At 39.8% G+C, this 12,505-nt stretch overlaps 1 protein-coding gene across 1 annotated transcript; it reads left to right on the plus strand.

Annotated features, from left to right (window-relative positions):
• Nucleotides 1-746: 746 nt before the first annotated feature.
• Nucleotides 747-11,103, plus strand: TDRD15 (tudor domain containing 15). Its single transcript, XM_064707786.1, has 3 exons — nt 747-962; nt 2,122-2,191; nt 3,800-11,103. The coding sequence occupies exon 3, from the start codon at nt 3,805-3,807 to the stop codon at nt 9,682-9,684; it is 5,880 nt and encodes a 1,959-aa protein (XP_064563856.1). The 5' UTR covers nt 747-962; nt 2,122-2,191; nt 3,800-3,804; the 3' UTR covers nt 9,685-11,103.
• Nucleotides 11,104-12,505: the final 1,402 nt, after the last annotated feature.

Below are 12,505 nucleotides of genomic sequence, written 5' to 3' on the forward strand. Positions count from 1 at the left end.
TCCACAGCTACTTCTATCATTGGGGATTACTACATCTTCAAGTATTGCAAACCCAGCATTTCTCTCTCTTAACTTTGCCAAGTGTAGCTATGGTGCAGCAATGCTGACATTTTGAGAAAATAAAGAGCAAAAACTGAAGATAAACCCTTACAAATTATTAGCTACAGCTGAACTCTAGTTTCTAGAGTTCTATCAGTTACAGACATACCATCATGTTGATATTTAGAGGAGTATACTTCCTATCAAGTTTTCTTATACTCTTTGTAAAACAGCCCCAAATAAAATAAAAAAGCGACACTGCCTCCAAGCCCCTAAGAAAAATAAAACCTGATGTACCATGCGAAAACACGTGGGGCAGCACTTTGCCCTCTGTTAAGATGTACTTTTCTCAGCCTAGAGAATTTCTTTTCACTAATGGGAAAGAAAAGAGCTGTCAAATCCTCTTCGGGCAGCTCCAGTAACTTCTGTGACCCATGGGCACTTTTCTCACGTGACATCCTAAAAATATGACACCTGCAGCATAGAAACGCAAAGGGAAAACAACGAGAAGCAAGCACAAGAACAAACAAATAAAGCACAACTCGAGAAGAAAAGGGAACCAAGCCGCAGCGCCCGCGGGAAGGAGGCACCGGGACTCGAACCCGCAGTCCAGGAGCTCACCCCGGGCTCTCCCGAGTCCCATGGCCGAAGCGCGAAAGTGCCGGGCGGTGCGGCTGCGCACGCGCGTTCCCGGGCAGCACGTTCCGGCCGCGCTTCGCGCCGCCATTTTGGGCGTGCGGTGCCGCTGGGTCCGGCTCGGTGCTGCTGCCCGCGGGCGGTGAGGTGGCTGCGGCGGCTGCCGGAGGCTGCTGGAGGCTGCTGGAAGGCGCTGGAGGCTGCTGGAAGGCACTGGGCTCCGCTCGGCTCCGCTCCCCCATCCCCCTGGGCGGCCGCTGCCTCTGCCCGTGCCCGGCTCCTCTCAGGTGAGTGCCGCGTCAGACAGCGTCGGCCAGAGCGCCTGCTTTGGAGCGCAGGCAGCTCAACCTGTACCTTGTGTCTTGCATTTGGTTGCATTTAAAAGTCCATGGCATGAATTGTCTTTAAGTTAGTGGTGCGCGATGGAACTCTGCATTTTGATGGCTGAAATGTTGCAAGCAAATACAAATGTGTGACCACTCCTGCTTAGAAAGTAGGTGGTGGGTGCCTGCCTGGTGTTCCTCTGACTGGTTTGGGTTTTGGAGCTTCAGTGAGGGAAGTATAGCCATACTGTGATTTTAGGAGGGTGGATTCAGTTTTTCAGTTTTGTGATTTTGCTTTTTGTAATCTTAAGATTGTAGTTCAGCTAAGTATGAGGAACTTTTCCAGGGTGTGTTTTTCAGGCAGGAGGAGGATTTAGAGAATTGCAGAATGGTTTGTGTTGGAAGGAACGTTAAAGTTCATCGGCTTTCAGCCCCCTTGCCATGGGCAGGGACCCCTTCTGTTGGAGCAGGTTCCTCAGAGTGCCGTCCAACCTGGGCTTGAACACTTCCAGGGATGGGGCAGGCATAGCTTCCCTGTACAACCTGTTCCAGTGCTTCACCACCTTCACAATAAAGTATTTCTTTGTAATACCTCTTCTAAATCTACTCCTTTTCAGTTAAAAGACATTTCCCCCCTTTCCTGTTATCCCATGCCCTTGTAAAAGGTCCCTTTCCATCCCCTTTAGGTATTGTAGGGTACTATAAGGTTTCTGTGGAACTGTCCCGTTTTCAGGGTGAACAGCCCAATTCCTTTAGCCTGTCTCCACAGGAGAGGTGCTCCAGCCCTCTCATCATTTTTGTGGCCTCTTCTGAGCTTGCTCCCACATATCCATGTTCTTCTATGCTGGGGACCCTGGAGCTGGGTGCAGCCCTGCAGCTGGGGTCTCGTAGGGCAGGACAGAGGGACAGAATCGCCTACCTGGAGCTGCTGCCCACGCTGCCTTTGATGCAGCCCAGGTTGTGTTTGAGTTCCTGGACTGTGAGTGGGCAGTGCAGGCTCATGTTGAGCTTCTTGTCAACAAACACCCCAAAGACACTATCCTCAGGGGTGCTCTCAGTAGAAGTACAAGAATTTAGTTGATGTGTATTTTTCTAATGATTTTTCTACTGTTCTTCCTCATAGAGAGATACGTAGTTGTCGACTACTGGGCTGTGTTTCCTTTAGAAGATGTGTTACTAATGAAGGTGGAAAGGTGAGTAAACAGCAAAAGGCCATTTTGTCGACTGTAGAAATGTGGCTTTGTCAGTGTGATGCTGTTACTCAGACTGTGATAACAGACAAGCATTAATGCACAAATTGTTTTATTTTGTTATGTGTTAGTGCAAAGAGGGCATAGTTTCAGTGAAAGGGGAAAAAAAAAGGGAGCAGAGTTTCAGTCAGGCCCCTTCTAAAGTTTAAGTCTCTGTAGTGGTCAAATGTTTCTTCCAGGCAGACAGGACCAATTCCTTAAGGCTGTTTGCTTGCATAAAGAGCACCCAGATTTTCACTTTCTGTTACAGGGGAAGGTGGATAAAAGGGGTCTTGTTGAAGCAGGAATTTGTGAGATCTGGGTTTAATACTGCTTTTACTGGGAGGAGGGTTGGTGGCCAGTGGTTTTGATTTTTTGGGTTTGTTTTTTTGCTTGGTGATAGAAGTTATGCATCCTTCATCCTTCTGCCCTACTGCTTTACAGTAGGGATGTCAATTTATTTATTAGAGGGAGTTTTTTGTGGTTTTGTGTGTTTTTTTGTGGGAGGGGTTTAAATTTTTTTGGGAACTAGAATGATAGGGATCAGTATTTTTTCTGAAGACAGGTTATGTGTTCACCACCTGCTTCATGTTTGGTTGTGATGAAAACTATCATGACAATTTTATTAAAGATTTTTTGCAGGCTAAGGGGATTGCCCTAAATCCCTGTAGTTGAAATTGAAAGTTTTAAGTTCCAGCTTTACATAAAACTTCATAAATAAAGGTTTTCTTTGTCCAGACTATCCTTGAGCACTTATCCACTGTCTTTACATTTGATGTTGTGTACCTCAAATTACTTTGTTAGAACAGCAGTTCATTTAATGGAATTTTGCTTGAATAAATTATCATCATACACAGCCTTTTTAAACAGTGTGAAGTCACAGATTCACTGAATCATTGACATATGAATTTAACTGAAAGTTGGGCTTCAAGACTGGATTACAGATTAGAAAAGTGTCTGATTGTTGTGAAGGTATTTCAAGTGTCACACTCAGAGTGTTGAGACCATACAAAACACAGCTGGCACAGTTGTTACTTGATGAGCAGTGCAGAGATGTTGCACATAGATGATAATCTCAGTATGTCCTTCCAATTATGCGAACCTTAAATGTGCTGTTGGTACAGACAGCCAGAGTAAACAGTAGAGCATGGAGCTACAAATTGTCAGTGATTTGAAGAAGTGATTTAGGCAGAAAATGCAGGGTAAGTAGGGGATGGCTCCTTGGTCTTATACAGATTAAAAGGAAGGAGAAACAAACTGGAATACCTTGGTGTTATTGTGGGAGCAACATTTTGCTTGAAAATTAATCTTAGGTTATAAAAAATCTGTTGCCACGTGAGTGAATCCAGAAGTAGCTTTTTTCATGTTACCCGATCATGTCTTTTCTAAGATAATTGCACGGAGTGTATCCCAGTTGCCTAAAACATGGCATTCTTAAATGTTCAGTGTATGTTTTAACCATGAATTTTAATAATATGCTGTTAAACCATTTTGAAAAAAAATGTCATGTAAGGAATTGGAAAGAAAAAATACTGAAAATTATCAAGATGATCATACTCTTTTTCTTTGCAGACAGGATGGAATCTCTGACTCCTTCACCAGACTCAGTAGATAAGAAATTGAAGATAACTCATGTAGAATGCCATCCTGAGTGCTTGGTTATAGTGTTCCAGGCTCAGTACAACACAGGATGTGAGCTTGACTATTTCATACTACAAAATGAAATACAGCGTGTGTTCAAAGTAAAAGATGATGTCTGTGTTGGTGGATCTTGCTTGGTGGAAGACACAGAAGGAGAATGGCACAGAGGAAGAGTTCTGAAAAAAAAAGGGAATATCTGTGAGACTTTTCTTATAGACACTGGACATGTGTTGGCTGTTGAGGAAACACATCTTGCTGCTGCTAGTGATAAATTGTTTCAGCTGCCTCCAAAGGTGGTTTTGGGTGTTTTTGCAAGCATACTTCCTCTTGGAGAAAGATGGGGTCCAAAAGCTGTTAACTATTTTTCATCTCTGGTAGGATTACAGATCACTGGTCATGTGAAGGCTGTTACACCATATCAGCTGTTTATTCTAGAAGTGCCTAAGATTATTACTGATGTTCTTGAACTGCAGCTAGGTAAATTTATTGATGGAGATTCATTTTGTCTTGTTGTAGGAACTTTAAGAGCATTGCCCCAAGGAATGCTTTGTAAGAGAATGCCACAACTGTTGACACAGCAGTATCCCTTCAGGGAGTTACTTACCTTAAATAATTCTGAGAAACCAACAGATTTTTGGCATGTTCCAGATCAACTCTTTCCATGTCTACCTGTTGGCAGTAAAGAAAATGTCAAAATAACTGGTGCAGTAAGCCCAAATAAATTTTATTGTCAGATACAGAAATGGCAGAAGGAGCTGGAATGTTTGACAGGAGCTATGCATTTGTACTATGAAGCTCTTGTTGGAGAAAATACCACATCTTGTGATAGTTTCGGGCTGCTCTGTGCTGCCAAGAGGCAAAACGGACAGTGGCATAGAGGAGTGATAAAACAACTTCTCTCTGACCACGTGGAGGTCTGGTTTATGGATTTTGGCATTATCGAAGCTGTGCCACCTAGTTGTATTCGAAAACTGAAAGCTGAGTTCATGACATTACCAATGATTTCATTTCCATGTACGCTGTCTTGTTTTGGTAGTCAGGATGAAGCAGTAGTAAAATTTCAGCTCAAGGAACTTACCCAAGCCTTAGTAGGACAAACTTCTGTGTGTGTCCAAGTTGACTTGTACAATAACACTGAACGCTTGTATTATATAACGCTGCAGAAACAAAATCTTGGCACTAATGCTGAGCATCCAGAAGACCAGAATGAGACAGCTGCACTGTGTGTCTCGCTTTTGGAAACAAAACCCAGAAGCATCGCACTAAACCACAAACCAAGTCCTGAAAGGAACAATTCGTCTAAGAATTGCTCTGGAAACAAAGATAAAAAAGCCTGCTTACCTGAACGGGACATTTCTTTCTCCAGCCACTGCAAGAGAGTAGAGATGCAAATGAACTCTTTTTATGGAGCTTTTGTAGTATATGTCATAAATCCATCTGACTTTTGGATTCAAACTTGTAGATACCAGAATGAGTTTCATGCCTTGATGAAAAACATTGCCTGCACATACAGTCAGTGTAGAGATGATGAGATGGTCCTTAAAAAGCCAGAACCGGGGTTGCTGTGCTGTGCTCGGTATAGCAGGGATGGGTGTTATTACCGGGGTGTTGTCACCAAAGTGTTTCGTGTTAGCATTATGGTTTACTTTTTGGATTTTGGAAATACAGATACTATACCTTGTCACTATGTGAAAACATTGCTTCCCGAGTTTTCTGATTTACCAGCTTTAGCTGTGTCTTGTTCCCTTGCTTGCACATTTCCTGTTGATGGTGTGTGGGTTAAAAAAGAAACTGATTTCTTTAAAAATGTGGTGTTGAACAAACCACTGCTGCTTCATGTTGTTGGAAAGCAAAACAACAAGTACGTTGTTAATGTGCAGTGTCATACTGGTTTCCTGCAAGGAAACGTTGCCACGTGCATGGTGCAAGCTGGTTTTGCTGAATATCGGCTGAAGCCACCAGAGCCTGTTGTAAGGGCAGCAAAAAAGCGGCACAGTGGGAATCACCTCAAATGTAAAAAAGAAAAAATCAATGCAGAGAGCACCAGTAATACTTGCAAAAATAAGGCATCTGGAAATGGAGATGTGCTTCAGAAGGAAAAATCATTAAATGTGCCGCCAGTGCCTAGAGAATCTGTTGTGCCATCTTGTTCAGGAGAAGGTGCTGTCTCTAAAATGCATAGGTTGGTATGTGTGGAAAAATTAGTTTATAAGGAGCTTGTGTTTAAACCAGGAACTGTTCATGAAGTGGTGTGTTCTTGTATTTTTTCCCCAGCAGATTTTTCATGTCAACTGCAAAGCAAACTGCCAGAGCTAAATAACTTAATGGGAAAAATTCAGACATATTATAAAGATCATACCACCCCGTACAAAACTGGACAGGCTGCCTGTGTTGTTAAGTATCCCAGAGATGGGAAGTGGTACAGAGCAACTGTTGTGCAGGAGATATCCACAGATGAAGTTGTTGTGGTTTTTGTAGACTATGGTTATCAGGAAAGAGTTTCACTTAAAGATGTACAGGGTGTTCTTCCAGATTTCCTAATTCTAGAGAGTCAAGCATTTCGATGTGGACTTAAAAATGTAATCTTACAGACTGACTCAATCAATTGGTCTGAAGAAGTGCATAGACAATTTGAAGACTTCATTTCTTCTTCTAGAGGACCACTGACTTGCACCATTTATGCTCTTGTTCTTCTGGGCCCCAACTGTTTATGCAATGTAGTTGACTTACGGACTCCACTTAATAGTGTAGAGGAATTCCTCAGAGAGCGTGGTCTCACCCAGCCTGAATGTGTTGGACTGAGAAACCTTTCATGTTTGGGTTCTCTGTACAGTTTTTGCTATTCATCTTTTAATATAAAAGTTGGAGGTGAGGAGGAGGTTTATATAACTCACATAAATAGTCCTTCAGAATTCTATTGTCAGCTTAACCGCAACTCTGAAACTCTTGAGGCATTGATGAAGAAGGTTAGTGACATAAGTCAAATGTCAAGTAATGTAAATTACCATGGCAATGCACGACTGTGTATAGCCAAATATGTGGAAGATGGTCTCTTTTACAGAGCTTTGGCTTTTCCTGTGGAATCAACATCCTTTCTGTTGGTTGACTATGTGGATTTTGGAAATAGGAGTATGGTGGAGAGAGACCAGTTGATGCCTATTCCATATTCTGCCACTGACCTACTATTCACACCCATGCAAGCTATTAAATTCTGTCTGTCAGATCTTAGGGGGGCAGAATTTCCAGCAAGAATTACTACATGGTTTGTGAAAACATTCCTTGGTAAACTGCTGAAGGCTGTAATTTTATCCAGAGAACCAGATGGAAAGGTTGTTGTGGAGTTGTATGATGGACAGCTCAAAGTAAGTCAGAAAATTAAAGAAAAGGTATTGGCAGAGTTGGCACAGGAAAACCATACGGAACAATTTAGAAGTAATGAAGGAGGGATATGTCACATGAAAGATGACAAAGAAATTAATAAAGTTAGTGTTAAAGATCCTGAAATACTTAAATTGAAAACTGAAGTGAAATGCCAAGCCTATGATGAGTATTTCCAGACAGATACTGGTGAGAATTTCGGAGATGAAGAGCAGACTGCATGTAGCACACCAAAGTTGTGTAGTGGATTCTCAAAACAGCAAACTTTACATGACAGCAAAGAGCAAAGTTTTAGAAATACTTTCAGTGCTCTTCTGGAGAATGGAGAGGAACCTTGGATTGGACAACCTGCTTCTCACTCCCTCTCTTATTCTGCTTTACATTTAAAGGAAATAACTGTAAATGCTCTCTCTGAATCTCAGAAAGAAAGACCAAATTGTACAGGTCAACAGGAAAGGAGTAATAAAAATATACCTACATTAAGCAGCCTTCCTCAACGTGATATCCAGGTGAATACTGAAGTAGCAGGTTATATTTCTCATATGAACAGTCCATCAAGTTTCTATGTTCACTTTGCAGAGGATGAAAACTTAATAATAAAATTAGCAGATGATTTGAATGAAAGCTTGGAGAATACAGGTCGGGAAAATTGCTTAAATGAGCTCATGGTAGGGAATCTCATCGTTGCAGAGCACGACGCTGATTGTTTTTACTATAGAGCAGTTATTAAAACTCTGAAATCGGGAAGCTCCTATGAGGTAGAATTTATTGACTATGGTAATACTGCAGTTGTAAGTTCGTCAAAAATCCGCAGGATTCCAGAAAAGTTCTTAACTCTGCCAAGGTTTAGTGTTCATTGTTTCCTTAGCAGTGTAAAAAGTGTTCCTGGGGAAAGCTGGACTAAAGAAAGTGCTGCATATTTTGCAAGAGCAGTAAGTGACAAGCCAGTAGCTTGCAAGTTCTTAGAGCAACATGGAGAAAAATGGGAAATAGATGTAATTTGTGATGGAGAGTCTTTGTCTAACAGCCTTTTGCATAAAATAGACAACATAAAGTGGAATAGCACATGGGTATTTTCTTTGGAAAATAAACCTAAACAACATGGTAATCCTCGAAAGTCTAAGAACAGTTTAGGTGGCCAAAATAAAAGCAAGGCTTCTGGGATGAAAAATATTTCTGTAAAACCCTTAAGTCTCCTTCATCAGGTTTTAAATTCTGGACAAGTAGAAGCAGCAGAAGTAGTTAATATTTCAAAGAGTGGAGAATTTTATGTACAGTTACTTAAAAATCTGCAAATACTACATGAGTTAAATGTAATGCTTGACAAAGAAGCACAAAGAAGTGATTTGATTAGAGTGGATGACATTGAACAGGGTCTGGAATGCATTACACAATCAGAAAGGAACTTAAAATGGAATCGATCAAAAGTGATAAAGAAATTTGTCAGGGAAAAGTTAATGCTAGTTTTTTTCATGGATTATGGCACATGTGAGATGGTATCCTTAAATAATGCAAAGATGCTCAGTGATGAGATTAAAAGTATTCCTAAACAAGCTGTTTATTGTAGGTGGATTTGTTTTAAAAACCTGAAGAAAATTCACTTAGACCATGTAGTAAATGCACTTCTAGATTGTGAAATAAGGATCTTGTTTTTGAGATACTTGAAATCATCTGATATCTGGGAGGTAGATATTTTAGTAGGACAAGTTACACTTCAGGAGTATTTGAACCAGGTCTTAAGTCATTGTTGGACAATTGTTGGACCAGAAAAATGTAGTAATACAAACTGTAAGGAGTTTGATACATCATTCAAGATAAATTCAGTCATGTGGATGCTGCTGCGTAGTGGCAGAACATATCCTGGGTGTGCAACTGCAGTTACTGATCCTTCAAACTTCAGCATCCAGTTTGAAATCTTCTTTGATTGCATGCGAAACTTGTCCTTGCTGCTCTCTGACCTTCCTGACAACTTGCCAGCTCTGCCAGAAGAACTTGTGATACCTGGTGCTAGCTGCTTGATCGAGTTTGGGCAGGAAGCAGAGTGGTACAGGGCAGAAATTAGTGAAGTAACAGATCAGTCTGTTGTTCTTACGTTTATTGATTATGGCTTTCTGAAGACCATACCTTATTCTGAGATCCATAAACTTAAAGTTGTTCCAGAAAGTCTGTTATACTTGCCACGCTTGGCACACCCTTGCTCTTTGCATGATACGGTTCCTGGGGAGGGGGAACACTGGAGTGAGGAAGCTGTACTTCTGTTTGAGCAGCTTCTTCATAAACCAGGTCTGATATTTCATGTTATCCACTATGGCTCTGAAATGAAGTTAGAGGTGGATGTTTTGTGTGAAGATAGGAATCTGTCTGATGCTTTAATTGCTGCAGGCCATGCAGTCTGCTCTCACAGTAGGTGCTGTCCCATTGCAGTTGACAGACTCTAATCAGAAAAAAGAATTGCAAGTGAAGTGGCCAGATTCTAGTTACTATGCTTCCCTTTGTGAACTAGTGTAATTATGATAACAATTCTCATTTTGCTGACAGAAGAATAGAAACAAAAAAGCATTTTGAAGCACAGCATTAGCTGTAAAAAGTTTCAAAGAAGAGAGTGTGGTGAAATGGCTGCTGGAATACCATTAACAAAGGATCTGAGTTTACAACACTGAAAGGAAGGAACACCTACAAAAGATGGACAGTACTGTGAGGATGGGATTTTTTCAGCATTATGATGACAAGAGAAGTAAAGTTATCATAACAAAAAGTAAATCTGCTACCAGAAACCCTGGTTGAGGCTTGTGATTCTGATGTTCTACAGTCTGGAAGGACAGTGTGTGAAGCCACTGTCAAAGAATTAGTTGAATGATCAGTAGGTTGCAGTTAGAAAAGCACTACTTCAAAGGAAAATAAACCAAACAGCCTCTTTGTTGGAATGCTCTCAAAGTTTTTGTATGTATAGATACAGTCTTTATTTGCAGTAACATCTGGTTTACAGGGTGATGTCTCCATGTTTTGGATGTTCAGAAAATAAAGATGCCAGACATTTTCTTTGGTTCTGATTCCAGAGTTTCCATGTGAGAAAAGTTTCAATGTTCATTATGATTAAGCCAAAAATAGGGATCCCCATTTAAGAGAGAGACATGCATTAGGTTGTTCTCAATTAGTTCTTGGTGTAAAGATGCTATTGCCCCTTCTGAACATTCTCTTAGCATCTAAGTTGCATAATTTTGGGATTTTTTACTCTGCCAAGCATGCATTCCACTGATAGTTCTCCTTCATCCTCCTCCCCATCAGAATGAAGAGAGGGGCTTTTCTCTGAGTGCTTAGTCAATACACTGTAAAGTCAAAATATTGTTTATATCTTAAAGGGGAACATTCAGAACCTTTTGTTTTTCTCCTTTGTGGGAGGAAGAAATTTCAAAACTGAAAAGTTATGGTAGTACTGTGTATCTTAGCGAGGTGGTTTTTTTCAGTATCTAGTCTTAAATTGTAAGAATTTGTCTGTTTTTCTGATGTATTTGTTTATTTATTTTATTGTTTACCCTCACCTCCTTCCTCTGTTGTTTGGACAAAGTATGAAGTGTCGTGAAGCAGTGAGGTGTTTACTTTGTATGCTCTGTGATAGTTTGAATTTCTGTGAGAAAATGAATACAGCCCTAGTGGTAGACAGCATATCTTATGCATCTCTAGAAGTAAACAAGATTTAACAACACACATGCCCTTTGTCCCCCAGTCCCCCCCTCCCACCCCCTCCATATCACAATGTATTTAATTTATGTGAAAACCTGAAAGCTTTATCTGGAAAACAGATTTTTTTTTTTTTTTCCCCAGTAAGAGAGACATCTCTGGGAAAGTCAAATAAGAGGTGAGCCAATGCCAGCTGATCTTTACAAGGTTCACTCTGCTGGTGAATTATTCTTGCAGCTTATATTATTTTCATAGTACAAGTGAAAAATGCCCATTACTAACAAATCAGAAAAAGTGTAAGATAAAATTGCTCAATTAGTACTCTTTAAAATATCAGTAATGTTATGTTAATATAGTGATTTAAAAAAAAGGGGTGGGGGTTGTAACCATTTGTAATTGTTTTCTTTATATTGAATTGTTTCTTTATATTTCAGAATTTCAAGGTTTTCCTGCTAAAATTGTAAGCTTACCTGGCACATTCTTTGTCAATAGTTAGATATACTGCTGGCTGTTAGTATAAAACACAAAGGTTGTATTGTGCAACATTACTCATGTTGAGTGATGACTTCACACTTGCTGTGCTGGTTCATTGTAGTGCGACATAGAGGCACTGACACTTACATATTAATTAACACTGATTCTAACTTCTGGCTGTCTTTCAGTTGGAAAAGTAGGATCTTGGGCATCTGTTCTTTTTAAAAATCATTTGGATACCCTAAGTGCAGACATGTTGTGTACAGTAATACACAACTTGAATATTTTAAGTAGATTTTTTTTTGCTTATGTATATTGTGCTTTAACTTGTATGTAGTTGTAGAATATTGCTTCTCTAATGTTCCAAAATGGAGCCTAGAAATGATGTATGAATAAGAAAAAAAAATAAACAGCTGTGTGTACTCTTTTTATGTTTTGCAAATTGCAAATGTTAGATTTATTTGCAAGAATGTGTTTTGTTTTCAACTTGTAATGAGACTAGCTTGTGATAGTAATTCTTTTACTGAAGGTCTGATACTCAAAATGCTTCAAGTAAAAATCAGATAATTGAAAGTATTTCAGGATTATACTGCATCTGTAAATATAAAGAATGTCTTGTTGCCTCTGTTGATGCCGGTTCTCAGAAGTGCATTACAAGGATGTGTTATGATCGTTAGATTAAGTTGCTGGGAGGTCTGGCTGTGTATTTTATGCCCAGTCTTTTTTCTCTGGTGTGTAACTCTGCTGTTAAAACATTTTTCTTGTAAGAAGGAGAATCTATGCTCAGAACCTAGTTGGAAGAAGTTGTCAATTATTTAGGATGTAGAAGTTTAGGTATATTTTCCTATTTGTTCTTGGATGAGCATAGTGCTGAACAAATGCAGTACTTTCTGTAGTAGTAATTTTTTTTTGCTGAAATTTAATTTGAAAGTAATGCTTATATTTTTATATTTTTGTATTTATTTATACTGTATCATTGATGACTGTGATTATTTTTAATCCACAAAAGTGATAGAGAACCAGTTTCATTTCTTTGGAATTCAAAACTTTCATGTGTATACTGCCTTTCTGTCATCAATAAAATGAATACTAAAACTAATAAGTAAA

Source organism: Zonotrichia leucophrys, chromosome 3 (assembly GCF_028769735.1).
Source record: "Zonotrichia leucophrys gambelii isolate GWCS_2022_RI chromosome 3, RI_Zleu_2.0, whole genome shotgun sequence".
Lineage (NCBI taxonomy): Eukaryota > Metazoa > Chordata > Aves > Passeriformes > Passerellidae > Zonotrichia > Zonotrichia leucophrys.

What these genes read in the sequence shown, in the direction of transcription:
- TDRD15 (XM_064707786.1), top strand. Translation starts at nt 3,805, where the DNA reads ATGGAATCTCTGACTCCTTCACCAGACTCAGTAGATAAGAAATTGAAG.